Source organism: Schistocerca serialis, chromosome 8, assembly GCF_023864345.2.
Source record: "Schistocerca serialis cubense isolate TAMUIC-IGC-003099 chromosome 8, iqSchSeri2.2, whole genome shotgun sequence".
Classification (NCBI taxonomy): Eukaryota; Metazoa; Arthropoda; class Insecta; order Orthoptera; family Acrididae; genus Schistocerca; species Schistocerca serialis.
Genome location: NC_064645.1, coordinates 50,553,062 through 50,569,149, shown reverse-complemented (window position 1 = coordinate 50,569,149; position 16,088 = coordinate 50,553,062). Strand labels below are relative to the sequence as shown.

Genomic DNA, 16,088 nt, shown 5'->3' with positions numbered 1-16,088 from the left:
TGTCGCAATCCAATAGGTTGAAATCAGGAGAAGTATGAAAATCCAGAGCAGCGTAAAGTAGAAAGGGCTACAGGTAGCTAAACTTGGTGATGGGTACAATAATTAGAAGTAAGTGATGCATGGTGTGAGAGTGCATGAAGTATGTACATGCAGGCTGTGTCAGGATGCATTGACGGGTGGGGGGAAACTAACATGGCATTGCCGTACACAACAGCAGCGGCTTCACGACTAGAAATTCATTTTTAGGTGTCTTTTGAGATAAGAGATTAATTTTTTGTTGTTATTTATTTTAATGAAAGACAGCAACAGGGCACTTTTCTTCTCTATTAATAATATTTTAAAGTTTAATGACCACCAGTTCATATATTTGTTATGATTTTCTATGGATTTGTTTTGTAAACATTTATTGTAAAAACTCGGCACTAAAACATGTGCTAAGTATTGTGCAGAGGACTATGGCATGCCAAACAGTGACCAAACAGAAGACTGTGGCTGAACACGGCTTGGCACAAAGCGGGCATCCATACCACAGTGCGACAGGCAGGGTTCGGGTGTCACAGAATGACCTTGGGCATGGCTGCCAGCGTGACATCACAGCACGAGCGACACCCCATGACGAGAGACCAGCTGACTTGATGTTGCCACAGCAATGCCTCGACTGCAGCCAGCAGGCTCGCCCCTGATGTTAGCAACCACCTGGGACCTCCACAATCTGACGCAATGGTCTCAAGGGACGTGACCTAAATGTAACACCACTGCCAACCAGGAAGGAGAGTCCGGAGACACCAGAAGACGCGACTGACGCCTCCAGGCACTTCCCAGTACACTGGCAACTGCTGCTGGAGGAGTGTCTTCAACAAGAGCAGCTGTTCGTCATCTGCTACCCCACCTCTGGTCTGTCAGTAGTCCAGATGCCTACGTGTTGCTGCCATAGACTGGAGACAGGTCCTGCCCTGGCGCCACTGTCACCACTGATGATGTTAAGTAAAGGGGTAACCCTGCTCTTAGCACCAGCTCACCTGCTACACCTGCCACATCCAACCTGTTACGCACCTGTCGAATGTAGTGCTGTGTTTATGTGTCTGTCTAATGTTAAAATTAATTTTTGGACTTCCTTAAGACCCTTGAGAAGGGAGCAGTGGGAGACTTAAAAATGTTTCTGTTTTTAAATTCTTATTTTTTTTGTGTCTTGCTGTATTTATTTTATTATATTAAAGGCATCTTTTATGGGACAACACAATTTTTAGATGTGTGCTGGGGTACAAGGTCAATCTCATCTAAAATCTAAGATTGACAAAAGATCACACACAAAAATCCGCTAATATTCAAACCACCTTTTCAAATTGATTCATGTATTTATTTTGTCTTTGTCATTTGTGTGATGTATCACTGTATGGCACATGTCATTTATTTTGTGTTAACACCGTTTACTCTGATGTAATAAAACAACTAGTTTTGCTGGATGCTTCGATATAATTTGTCATGTTGTATTCTCTATGGAAGACTGAGTCATTGTCAATGCTTGGGTAGGCACAAAAAAATCTCTGAGGCAGAGAATGCAGTGCTCAATGATACTGTATTTTGGTTAGGGAAACCAGTCATATCTGATCTCAGCTTCGGTGTGAATGGATTAGTTAAATGCCTGGGTGATGTTTTACCGATTCAATCATTGTGTTTATGGTAAGGTGTGTGTGTCAAATACCTGATAGTCCACAGGAATAAAATTATTTCAAACCTGCAGCACTGATTGTATGTACGACCCTTGGTTGAATGAGGACTAGACAGGGTGTGGTTTTCTTTTCTTTGTTTTTGGTTGTCAGAGCTGTCATGGTCCAGCATGTTAATCTCAAAGACCCAGTTAGACTGTCGTAATTTCTTCTGCTCCATGTCACACTAACCTGTTTATTGAAGTATGACACTCCCCATGCAGAAATTATTCAATAAGAGGGAGGAAGTGGAAGGTGGCAAGCCACCCTCTCACTTTAACTACTCTATATTCATATTTTAGGTGATGATCTCTATGTTCTACGATACTACATTTGGTATGTATGGCTTATAACTATTTGTTTTCATGAGGAAATTGTGAGCAGAACGTTCTTGTAACTGCATGTATAGCCTGTAGAGAATTTGTACCTGAAGGGCCATAGTGGAGGCGACAGAGAGGGGTAGAAAACTGGATTGTGGGCCATAAATGTTGTGTCTAGCGACCTGGTTGTGCGATTGATTTGGGGAAACAGAACTCTGTGAATTGCACCTGAAGAGGGACCTTGGGCCGTGGCGCTCCTCTCTTCCTACTCTCTTCAGAGCAGGAGGGCGCCGGCTCGCAAAACATTTTCCCTGGGCCACGCGACAATCCATCGTGAAGGTGGCCAGATGGCGAAAAGTGGGTGCAGGAAGTCATTTACGAAACACTGATATAATCTGAACTTTTGTGCAAATGGCAGGCTGGTCATAAAACTATAAGCATTCTCATGCTAGAAGCTGGGACGATACAATCCGAGAGGCTGGTGCACGTGATAAGTGGAGGCAAGACTGTAAGTCCCTTGATGCCAGGAAGCCGTCAGATTCTTTCAGCGAGCGGAAAAAAAAATTACATTTCACAGGTACGACTGTCTGGGCAGCTTAACAGCCTTATTTCAGAAATTGGAAATGGTCGTCCTGAAAGATTAGATCTCATCATAAATGAGAGACTGTGGTCCCACCTAGGTGGACGTTTTTTGCCAAAACATGGCCATGCTTACCGTGTGAATGATGCCTCCCTAGTCTAAAATCTTCTTTTTTTAGAAAGTCAGATTTTGAATCGCTGATTGTTTCCTCTCAGGATACGCAAAGCAGAACCTCGCTGCCCCCAGAGTGGTAACTCCGGTGCTGTTTCTGGATTGGCTACCAGGCCAGCAAAACAGCAAAGAGGGAAGATTCAGTGGTGGAGGATAGTTTGCTTGGTTTGTACAACGTGGAGGAGTGCTTTTTTCCTGCTAATTCGCTCCTGTATGAGGCTCGATGAAAGATAATTGTGATTCTTTGCCTTCTTATTCTTCTTCTTGTGGAGAACTTCAGGTCTTTCCCCAGTGGGTGAGACTTGGGGTATGCAACTTGTGGTGGACTAAGAGCCAGGGGCAATTTCCAACTGTGCCAACAGTGGAACTGCATATAATCTCGGAGGTATCATGTGTCAAGAGGCTCAACTTACTTGTTCTGAATTGTTCGCCTCACGTTTGTCATTTCCAGCACGCACTGCCATGCCTGTGAGACACACTGGTTGGCCATATCAGTGAACAGGTGGACCTCGCACTGAAATCTGTCGTGACCCCCTCACCTTAGCGTGCCGGTTTCTGCTGCCACCTGAATCAAGGTGAAAGGGTAAAGTGTTGCTGCACCAGCGAAGAATTCTTCAATGATATTCACAGCGTAAGTAGGCTGTTTATGTGTTTGTATGTTGGCAGCGCTGTGTAGCGCTCTGCATTAATACCTCTGACAGCGCTGTGCGCACCCTGTAAGAGACTCTGTGGCTGGTCGGTATGGAATTTGGAGGTGAGCAGCCAGCAGTGACGGAAGTTAGATGTGAGTAGTTAGCATTGATGGAGGTTAGAGGTATGAAGTGTTAGCGCGAGCAGACGATCTGGACGTGTGTCCTCCACGGAAATGTGATTTGTCAATGATTATATAATTTTTGGATCTGGATGTCATGTACGGTTATATAATTTTTGTACAGGTTGTCACAATATTAAGGTAAATACATTGTTTGCTCTGCAGCAAAATCTTTCTTTTGCGAACCACATGTCTATCAGTAGTTAGAGCCTTCAGTCGTTTGAATCTTTTATTTAGCTGGCAGTATTGGGGCTTGCTGTATTGCAATAGTTCGTGTAATGGAGATTTTTGCGAGGTAAGTGACTTATGTAATGTATAGGTTATTGTAAGGATTTCTTCTAATTCAGGGCCGTTCTTTTGGATTAATTATTTGAAGTCAGGTTATCAATTTTACTGCAGTCAGATCGCGTTATCCTTGAATATTGTGGGTAATTAATGAATAGGAAGAGTTTGAGTTCTGTTTGTCAAGGCAAATTCTGTGGGTCAGTGTCGATAAAGAATAGTAAAGAGACAGTATAGTCAATTTCACTCAGCAGCTTAAGAACATTGCGTGAGCATTCGGCAGTTTAAGTAAAATATTTATTAAGAAGTTTCACTCAGCAGTTGAAGTAAAAACAATGAAGTTTCAACAGCTGCCTGTTCTTCGTGAACCCTAGTTTGTGGTGCAACTGGTCGTAGTTGATTCGTTTGAATAGAATTTGGTCTCACAGTGGATTCATGTAAATGAAGTCTGAAACCGTTGTAAAAGGGAATAATGCAGGGGAGAACTTCCATAGTTTCCACCCCAATGTATGCTTTGCCAGTCAAGCATCATTGCTCTCCTAATCTCTGTTTGCCATTCTTTTTTTAAGATTTATGAGCACGATTGTAGTTATAAAAGGATGAATAAAAATTTGTCTTTATTTTTGTAAACTTAAATACGCCATTGTTCCCCTAGCCATTCACTGTTTTCATTTCATTGTGGAGATACATGGATACACCAGCAATTCAGAATGCACTCGTAGTGAATTAGTTAATTTGATGATTAATTTGAGTTCTGAAAGTGAGCGCAGATAAAAAATTAATGGTGCAGTTCACGATTTGAAGGTTACTGAGAAGATAATGTTTTTGTTTATGAAAAGACAATGACATTTAGCATCTCTTGGACATATATTTATGATAAAGCAATCGACTGCTTGCAAAGTCGCCCTCGCACCTCCCAGCAGTGTTCGTAGTGGCCGAGAAAGAGGGAAATGATCTCTTCGGAGTAAAATGGTGCTCTGAGCATTCTACGGTCAGGACCAGATGGGCATACACATTTAGAATGCGGGCGCACATTATGGTGAGCACCAGACCTGTCACAGATGGCAGGTTAATGACATTCTCAACAGATATGCTCTCGTGGAGATACGTGGCCACTTCATGTCCGAGGTCGTCACCAGGAGAGATGTAAGAGGCGTTACTGGCCACATCCTGCAAGGCGGACAAGTGCACCTCCTGGGGCAGTGTGTCATCAGCGTCGGAAGCCCAAATCATTTTCCACCGGAGCTGAAGTTTCTCCCGGATACTGATGTTGTCGATGGTAATCGTAGTCACGAGGTACTTCTAAGGCTACGGTATGGAAATGGAGGTGGCAGGTGGCAGGTGGCAGGAGGGAGGCAGCCAGCAGCGCCGCACGCCGGCTACCACGGCAGTCCACCGCTGCCATTGCTGTGCCGCGGGCGCCACGGGCCCCTGCACTGCACGTGGTCCGGCACGCCTCGACGCCGTCGCTCCGCGCCGCTCGCGTCGGCGCCTCTGCTGCATCCAGACGATCCACAGCAAGCACTGCCGACGGCGGCGGCAGAACAGCCAAGTCGCTAGTGGGGAGAAGTTGCTCTAGGTCGCCGGTTTGTGCAGGCATCGCACTGCCACAGCTGGTTCCCAGACCAAAGTAACGTTGAGACCCTCTTCGTCTTGAGAAATCTCAACCGTGAATTTATTTTCAAAGAATATACTTAAGAATTTAAATGTGTTAATGTTCTTGATGAATATCCAGTAAATAAAATAATCATACTATGTGAACGTGGAAGTACTTGCTTTTAACAAATGGGAATTTTATTCCTAAAAGCTTTTTTTTTTAAGAAACAGATTTAAAATTATAAGCAGAAAGCACCCTCTAAATATCAAGTTACAATTTATTCATAGGCAGAAAGAGTGTTTGACCTTTCGGGCCGAGAACCTTGCCGCTCCCTTTTGACACGGCCATAGTCACGACCGCTCACAACAACCTCTGAAAGACTAATCTGGTGTGTTGCATATTTGCACCAGTGTACATTTAGTTTAAAATTTTAACAATTCACACAAACTATACGACCCGTAGGAGGGATGGAAATGGTACAAAACACTAAAATTAAAAAATTAACATGCCACCGAAGGTGCAACTTGATTTTAACTTCGAAGAAAACTCTTACTGTGGAAGAGTGGCAACTTTATATACTAAAATGACCATTTAAATAAAAGCCCATGAAATGCAATCTTATATAAAATTATGCAAGGTTGGCCAAACAAGTTAACATGCTCTACAGTACACATATACCGCCTCTCAAGATGACAGGCAAGATCAAAACATATTTCAGGAATTAGGCCGTTACACTCCAAGCAATAAATTCGTTAACAAACCGACTCCCACAAACATGACAGAGGCAGCTACTAACGTACGGCAGATTGATAGGGAGATTACCGAACAACCCCAACCGCAGGTTGCTCTAACCCGCCCCTACTCCACAAGGAAAAAATCGGACCACTCAATTCATAAATAACCGCCTTCCGCGGGTGGGCAAACGGAGAAGAATGGTGGAACGACCCCAAAGCAAAACAGCTGGTGACCTCACCAAGAAAACAAGTAGGTTGTTTGATTTACTCTTGTTAAATTCTATCACCAATCACTTCCAATAAACTGCGTTTTCTCGAGAAGACCTGGCGCAGCACCCCCAAATCGCTCTCCCGAACCGTCCGCTGCCAGCTGCTTCAACGGACGCAGGAAGGCGAGCCGATCTCCCGTCTCACGGCGTCGCAGCTAACACCGGCCAGATCGATGTCGTGGGTTGACTTCTGTTGCTCTCGTGTCGACCGCGAAGTCACTACCCCTCACCATACAGCGCGGCCCACTGGACTCACATGCACCGACGCTCAAGGCGGACAAGTCATCTTGTATCTCAGTGCGCGACTGACCATCCCATCGATCCAACCGCCAATGACCATTGCCTGAGCAAACTCGAGCAGACTGGCGGCCTAACGCGCAGACTCAGATGCAGGAACTAAGCCCCGACCGGGCGACCACTCGCTGAGTTCTCTTACTGGCGGAGTGGAAAGACTCTCATTTCCCAGCTCTAAAGGTTGATCCGAACGACAGACATACTAGAACTCCTACAGACAGACAGACACACTAACTGCCTCACCAAATGCGGACGGGAGACAGACTAGCAAGCTGGGGACGAGAGACTGACCCTGACTGACCCCAGACTGACTGACTGGCGATCTCATAGAGCCCCGTAAATGCGCGTGAACAGGCTGCCTTTCCCCTTTCCTACCAGAGGGAGACACCAAAGCTGCGATTGCCACAGTAGCGCCACCGCCAGAAAAGGAGGGCGACTGCTTCACACTACGCGCTGCGGCGCTCCCTTCAAAACAGCAATTTTCACCACGGCTCAAAATCACTCAGGTATCACAAGGGCGATCGGTTACAGAATCCCAGGTAGGAGGCGAAGCATCCCAGTCAGAGGCTGCTCGGTACTGCCACTTGCACTTCTAGAGTGACCGCTGTTTCCACATCTGACCTTCAGTGTCGGAAGACGGGAGTCATTCGCGGCCTTGTGGCACAAAAGTCGTCGTAAGAAAGAAAGTTCCATCGAAGCGTCCGTCATGGCGTCGATGTGGTAGGAAGAGAGAGGGATGCAGCCGCCTGCACTGTGTCAGGCTCCGCAGGTAGGCGTGTCACTTGCGTCAGAGGCTCTTTCGGTTGCCTACCGGTAGGCTCAGAGACGGCCGCCGCCTAAGTGACCGGCAGTGCCATCGATGGAGTCTCTCTCGGCATCTCAGCGAGCGGCAGTCGATTTATGCGCCGTTGTAGGCATTCCGAACGGAGGTGAGCCTCCTTGCTACAGCTAGAACAGGTCTTGCGTTCGCCGACATATATGACCGCAAACCACCCATTGATGTTTACGTAGGATCGCAAGTGTCAACGAAGATCAGTCTCGATAGGACGCACTCCGTTTAAAATGGGGTATGTACTGAACTGCATCCAGCATTCTGCAATGCAACTGTCAACCACGCCGTAGGGTCCGAAGACCATTATGACTTGTTCTGCCGGTAGCTCCAAAGCCAATTGTTGTAAGTGTATGGTACGAACGCAAAGGCCAGCATACACTATGGTGACCGCACCGACGTTTCCGTCTGTGTGACAAAGCCAGAGATCATGCTGAGCAGATTTCGAGATCCTGTTGCACGCCCCATTGTCAACGACCTTGAGGTATGCGACACTACTAAAAATGGAGAGGTCTACGCCCAGTACGTCTGATGGCGGTATCCTCGCCTCATAACAGAGAAAGCGTTCCACTTCAGCGCTTTAGGTCGTGTGTATTCATTATTAAAGGTGGATCGAAGTGTTGCTTTCCTAAAGCGGCTGGCCATGTTCCTGCTCGCTATCAAGCGAAGTCCACAAAGTAAACAGGGGAAGCTTTGCCCGTCGCTGGCAGAGACACGGCGCGCGTCCACACCGCTCGGCTTCTGAAGCCCGACTGCTCGGTCGCCGACCTCGTCCAACTGGAAACACGGAAACACAAAAACGTTAAGTCCATCAGTATTAGCTTTGGACCTCATATTGTATTAATAAACGACGTTTCTTTTTAGACAATATTTCGATATATGGCACTGAAAATACGATCTTCCATCACAAACTTTGACCTCGATTTTCTCAAAACCTAGGGAGTTTCTAGCAAGCAGGCGAAACATCCGTCACTTTACTCTGAATATGGATCGCCCTTGCAACATTTTATCAAAAATGGGTTACCACATTTCGCACTTTGTCAGGAGGTACCCAACCTGTGCCTTAGAAAATACGATGTGCTAACAGTTCAGATCCACTGAAGCGCCAAAGAAACTGGTGTAGGCATGTTTATGCAAATACAGAGATACGTAGACAGGCAGAATACGGCGCTGCGGTCGGCAACACATATATAAAACAAATGTCTGGCGCACTTGTTAGATCGGTTACTGCTGCTAAAATGGTAGGTTATCAAGATTTAAGTGAGTTTGAACGTGGTGTTATAGTCAGCTCACGAGCGCTGGGACTCAGCGTCTCCGAAGTAGCGATGAAGTGGGGATTTTCCCATACGACTATTTCACAAGTGCACTATCCATATCAGGAATATGGTAAAACATCAAATCTCCGACATCTCTGAGGCCGGAAAAAGGTCCTGTAAGAACGGGAGCAAAGATGACTGAATATAATCGTTCAACGCGACAGAAATGCAACAGTTGCTACAGATTTCAATGCTGGGCCATCAACAAGTGTCAGCGTGTGAACCATTCAACGAAACATCTCTCGGAGCCGAGGGCCCACTCGTGAACCCTTGATGACTGCACGACACAAAGCTTTATGCCTCGCCTGGGCCCGTGAACGTCAACACTGGACTGTTGATTACTGGAAACATGTTTCCTGGTCGGACGAGTCTCGTTTCAGATTGTATCGAGCGAATGGGCGCGTACGGATATGGAGACAACCTCACGAATCCATGGCCCCTGCATGTCAGCAGGGGCTGTTCAAGCTGGTGGAGGCTCTGTAATGGTGTGGGGCGTGTGCAGTTGGTGTGATATGGGACCCCCGATACGTCTACATACGACTCTGACAGATGCACGTACCTTAGAATCCTCTCTAATCACCTGCATCCACTGGTGTCCATTGTGCATTTCGACGGTATTGGGCAATACCAGCAGGACAATGCGACACCCCACACGTTCAGAATTGATAGAGTGGTTCCAGGAACACTCTTCTCAGTTTAAACGCTTCCGCTCGCCACTAATATCCCCAGACATGACCATTATTGAGGATGTGTGGGGTGCCTTTCAACGGGCTGTTCAGAAGATATTAGACAGGAGTACCAGTTCCTTTGGCTCCTCACTGTACGATGACACTCGGAACAAATCTTACACGGCTCACAGACAGGGGGCGCACGAATTCCCCCCATTAAGTTAACAGACGGCGATGGTGACAGGAAGGGTATCCAAACACACAACCAAAGAAAGTAAATTTGCGTAGTCGTGAAAACAGCGGACCTCGCATTATGGGATAAACGATAAAAGAGGCCATTCAAGAGCAGGTAAATATTGGTATCTTTTTCATTTCATTCATCATATTCGATGTTTTTCCAACGCCTGCAGCTGTGGCAATAGAAGATCTTAGGCTATACCATTCCTTCCAGAAGTCACTTACGATGATAAAGGAGGATCTGGAAATTACTGTACACCACAAAAAATTAGGAAAAAAAGTTCTCACTGGCGATTTACGTGGTGTTTGTAATTCAAACACTGCCACTCACGGGGGTACATATGTTGAAGTGTTAATGTGGAACCTATTTCCGCTAAAAATAATAGTTCTAATTTTGTCACTGTTGTGTTGGCAGAAGAGCCAACACCGTGTTACTAGTTGAGGCCGAAATTCACGCGTTTTAGCTCACGCAGGCAGGCGTGAGGAGGGAAGAACTATACTGACGTGAGGTCTGGAACATGACAAGGAATTAGAATTCAGAAAGCGGACGTAATTAGTTTGATACTTAACTTTGATCCATTAATGATGAACGTCGCTCTTGACGGTACGTGATTTACAATATTATCTGTTCAGAATATCTTGTAGTAATTATAGTAACTGAATATGGCGCCTTGCTAGGTAGTAGCAAATGACGTAGCTGAAGGCTATGCTAAACTGTCGTTTCTGCAAATGAGAGCGTATGCAGACAGTGAACCATCGCTAGCAAAGTCGGCTGTACAACTCGGGAGAGTGCTAGGGAGTCTCTCTAGACTAGACCTGCCGTGTGGCGGCGCTCGGTCTGCAATCACTGATAGTGGCGACACGCGGGTCCGACGTATACTACCGGACCGCGGCCGATTTAAAGGCTACCACCTAGCAAGTGTGGTGTCTGGCGGTGACACCACAGTCACCGGGTACAAACCTGGCGCTGTACAATATCTCGTCGATGTGTTCGGTGTTCGTATTGCACACTCTGTGTAAATAGCAGTTAATAGTAAAATAACCTTATGCCTCTCTCATTTCTTTGAACTTTTCTGCTCATGTTCTGCTCCTAACCCATTACATACCGAAACATTTCTGTAAGTGTTTCTTGCACTGACAGCTCCAAATCTGCACTCGGTGGTCAAAATTGGAACTAACTTTTAGACAGTTTAAATTGGTTTCGCATTAATGCATTAGAATATGTACAAAGTTTCACTGCCGTGCGATAATTACAGCCCACCGTGAGTAGTTGCACTTTACCTACAACCACCCAGAATATAGCAGTGTACCGTTTAAATTCTTTAGAACTTTCTCTTGTGTATAATAACAACCATAAATGCATAAAATGTTGTTCCCTTCATTCATTTCTCTCTCTGTTTGCAGATAGTACAGAAATAGAATTCAAAGCAAAATTGTTAATGCGAATAGCCATTGTTGTTATTAATAGCAGTTGCAAGTGATAGTTGAACGCAAATAGTTTACTTATTCATTTTATTTACTGTCTAATAAGAGTGACTTGCATCGGACCATAAGAAACACGCAGCAATAAATTTTATAGAAAGCTCTCTATTTTTATTCATACTTCTCGTTGAATCATGTACATCTAAGTCATTAATTGAGAACAATGTAATTACGGACACAAATAATAACAGCGTATAATAATAATAAGAATTTTATCCGCTGAAACGGAACACATCTGACTCTTTGGGAAACAATTCTTTCGCAATAGCTCTGTACCATATTATGATTTTACGTAAGGAATCAAAACGAGTGATTTTGTGCGCGTGTGTAAAATTCTGCACAATGAACGAGGCATAATACCTGTCACTGGTACAAGAGAAACACTATTTTCTAACATCAGCATCTAAAAATTCCGGGTTTTACATTTACCTATTGCCCTAAATCCCCAAATAGACGATTTAAAGATACGACAATCAGAACTACTCTCACGCAGACATTAAATTCTAGAAGAGCTTCATGATATACATGAAAAAACGTAACAGGTTCAGTGTTTCATTAGTCAAATTATTTGTGTAAGTGATGAAGTGTTCACCTACAGATACGTTGTCTGTAAGCTTTCTGCTGCCCTGTACAGTTCTGCCGCGGAAATGAACGCTAGAAATCAGGTCACGGGCGGCAATTAACATTTCCAAGTCGTTATTTATCTCTGTTCGCTGAGGTTTACAACGATGCATTACAGTTTGCTAATTCACTCTGATTCATTGTTTACAAAACACCATGTTTCAGACTCTACGTGGGCCCGAAGCTGGTGATCGTGCTAACACAGCCAGAAGACGTGCAGTGCCTGCTTTTGGGCAGCAAACCGCGACAACGCGATGCCTACGTTGCGCACGTACTGCGTACATTTATGGGAGACGGGCTGCTCACCATCAACGGCGAAACCTGGAAAAGACACCGAAAGAACATCGAGCCAGCGTTCCATATAGAAGTGAGTCGAATTCGGTGTAAGATCCTTCTACCTAAAAATGAAGTATTATTAAGTCTACTCACCTGTAATTGCTTATAGGAGAAATGCAGCAGTGTGAACGCTCACGTGGCTTGTTACACTATATATCTTCCCTCTTCCTCTGCCTCTCCTCTCTCCAGCCTAGTGAAAGAGATGTTGCGTTGAGACATTTTCTTGCAGTTGTCAGAACTGCTGGTTCAGACGAGTTGAAGTTAGGTAATGATGATTTGAAGTACCTAAGTTCGAGCTAGTTAGGGCGAAATCTCATCTAACCTTCAGCCACAGTAAGAGTGCTTATTGAGTACTGAGTATATGAAATATTCATTCACTGTAAGCCTCATAGATTAACTTAGATGTAATAGTTGATTATAGTTTGTGCGTATACTGATATAGAAGTTGAACCAGAAATCCGCAGACAAAGTTTCAGAGGTTGTTGAGGGACACCTTCAGAATATTTTGACATAACGGACCGAGTCTCTGGTGGTCCGTTGCAGAATTAACGCACGAGAGTGGCCCATAGAGTAATGCACTGCATTTTTTTTTCTCAGCCGAAAACAATGCTACGAATGCGAAACGTAACTCATGTATTATTTGAAATCCCGTGAGTGAGCGCGCCAAGTTTCCGTCACTCTCAACAAATAGCGTAGCTGCAGAACAGTTTCAAAAAGGCGTCTATAGGTGATGTACGTTACAAGCAACATGCCGTCATTGAATTTCTCACTGCAGAGAAAGAAACTGCGGGGAATATTCAGAAACGCTTGTGCAAAGTCTGTGGAGCATCTGCTGACAACAGAAGTACAGTTAGTCGCTGGTCGTGGAAGGTGAGGTCATCGGAAGGCAGTTCAGTGCAGCTCTACGATTTGCAGCAGTTGGGGAGACCATCCGTGGCTGTCAGACTGGATGTGTTGCAACGAGCTGATGTTGTCATTCGCCCTTAAAGGATGCCATTCGTGGATGGCATTTTGAGGACGACGAGGAAGTGATTCACGGACAGGCTCCATCACCAGGACAAGGATTGGTACTGACAGGGCATACACGCCCTTGTTTCACACTGGAGGAAGGCCGTAGAACGGGATGGAGATCACGCGGAAAAACAGGAGGTTTAGATAAAACACCATTCTTTCATGTATGTAATTCACATTATGTTCAATAAATAACTGTTGAAGAAGAAAAAAGCGGTGCATTACTTTCTGGGCAACCCTCGTATTTCGTTTGGTTTCATGTCCCACTTAGCTTTTTATTTATATTGCCCTGAAATTCGTGCATGGTACTACAAATGCCGACAGTATGCGCTGTGTGTCTTTTCTCCATTCACTCACTTTACTCGCTGTTGTCAACTCCGATGCCCACCTTACTTCGTTGCCCTCAAGTTCATATTCAGCAGTACTAGGTTCTGTGTAGGGTTTTGTTGAACGGCGGTGTTGACTGAGTGTTAACAGTCTTACACTGCAGCACTATGGATAGGTTTTCTGACGGAATGTTGGCTTCTATACATTTCACGTATGCGTTCACTGAATGCAATGGAATAGTGGCATGACGATAACATGCTGAGCAGTTCCTATGCCGATGGCAAGCACAAGGGCGGATTTAGGGGGGTAGGGGAGGGGGGGTGCAATTGCTCCACCTATATAGTCAGAGAGACAAAACAGAGAGAGAATAATCACAGTTTTTACTTATGGGCATTTTTGTAATGTGTAGTATTGGAAATGTAGGGTTAATGGGTGTAAGAGGAGATACATCTATTGGTGACTGAGGATGAAGCACTGAACAACAGTATTTATGTCATTTGCAGACTAATAATTAGAACTGTTATGAGCAGCATATTTTTATGTTGGTTAGTACCTCCAAGTAAATGTGGTAAGAGAAAGCCATTAATGCTTATTTTCCCCTGGGCAGCATGGCAGTTGTCGAAGTATAGATGTATTGCTGTCAAACTATTAATCTATATTGACAGACGTAGTCCACATAGTGGTGCAGTTACGACCGTGGAGAAAACATCAGGTACTAAATTATGAGACCTGTTTGTAGGGAGACTATTCGAAGCAGAGAAAAAGCAACCAACACATTTGCGTGTGTCCATTTTAAGGTACCACATTTAAAAGCATGTGTAGTTATAACCGTTACATCCTCTATGTACAGTGTGTCTCTCATAGAGCACCAGACGGATTTTCTCTAGTGTTTCGGCAGATACGTGCAATTTCATTTTTACAACGTGTAGCCAGAGCCAGCCCAAACAAACAATGCTCGTCACATCTTTCATGAACACACAGTATCCATGGAAAGCGTCGGCTTCTTTCCCGTTACAAACAAAAGTATTTTTAAAGAGGTATTTTACGTGCTCATTCCACAGAGTGCTCCAAAATCAGCCTCGTGCGGTATTCCTTTTATTGACGTGTATTGACAGGGACAGCAAAACACTAAGAATAAACAGTACTACTGCAGCGGCAACACCGCTCCGGCACCTGCTGACTGCTACTGCCATGCTGATGCACCAAGTAGTACTCTGAAGGTATCCGTGAACATCCTGCGAAAATTTGTCGAGGGAGATCTGGTACACCCTGAATATGTACTGTCTTGTAAAATGGGAAACAAAATGAAATTTCAGGGATCGAGACGGTATATGATGTTATTTCAATTATCACAAAACAGAGTCAAATGAAGAAAGAGCAGTACAAGCCCAGTTATTACAATGGGGTTGCACCCCCTCTGACCTGGATGTATGCACTGTTTCGGTTGAGAAGGCTGTCGTGAAATCTTGTTATCCTCTCTTGGGGCAAACTGGCCCACAATCGTTTTAATTGGTCCTCGACATACTGTATACCGTCGCTGAGATGCAGTTGATGTCCGGGCTGGTCCCACTCACGTGTTGCCGAGACAGATCCAGGGATCTTGCTGATAGATCTTGCCGTGCCGACCACTGGGGTACCACATAATTAGCAGACATGTGCCATGAATGGACGAGTGTTATCCTGTTGAAAATGGCATCGTGACACTGTCACATGAGAAGTAACACATGAGTGTGCTGGCTGTCAGTGACGTGCCAAACGGTCTGTTAGTTACTTCAAGCACCGTCACCCCTGACCTGATGTCATACGAGATGGCTCCCCAGACCATGATGTCAGGAGTAACACCGCTGAGCTACTGCAGAACATTGGAAGAGTAGTATCTTTCCTTAGGTTGCCGCCATGCTTGATAATGATGGTCATGAGGAGCAGTGCACAACTGTGATTTACAGTTGAACACAACGCGACGATAATCATCGGCAGCCCGCGCATCCCCGTCACGGCAACACACCAAATTCAGCCGCTTGTGTTGTGTTATTAACGGCAGCATACACTCACCTGGTTGCTGATAGTCTCCAACCAGTTGTGTGGAATGATACAGAATTTTGCATCGAGTCCATTACTTAATCTCGGACGGCAGGCACAGGTGTAACGAGGTTTCGAAGTGCATGGTCACATCACGACGATCCTTCCTTTTGATGGTCAGGCGCAGTCCAACGAAACATTGACGATGGGTATTCCTGTCCCCATATTCGCACGCAGTGCAACGTCAGACCACTGTTACATCAGAACACCCTACAAATCTTGATACTATTCTGTTCGAATAGCCCGTCAAACGAAGACACACGGTGAGGCTCCTTTGGAACTCTGTCAGGCAACGATACTGCTATCTCACATGAGTGCACCTCATCTCTGTGTCGTTCACAGTGGTTGCGCAGCATCTGACGCTGTTCACGTCTCTAATCTACCCTACCAGCCCTGGTAACAACACTGAACACAAGCA

At 45.1% G+C, this 16,088-nt stretch overlaps 1 protein-coding gene across 4 annotated transcripts in view; it reads left to right on the top strand.

The window, feature by feature from the left end:
- The window catches only part of LOC126416625 (cytochrome P450 4C1-like), a 267,648-nt gene that overhangs the window by 96,715 nt on the left and 154,845 nt on the right, over window positions 1-16,088 (top strand). For all 4 annotated transcript variants that reach the window (XM_050084382.1, XM_050084383.1, XM_050084385.1 and 1 more), the window contains exon 2: window positions 12,083-12,284. In XM_050084382.1, the coding sequence (XP_049940339.1) occupies window positions 12,083-12,284 (202 nt within the window). The remainder of the gene's footprint in view (window positions 1-12,082; window positions 12,285-16,088) is intronic.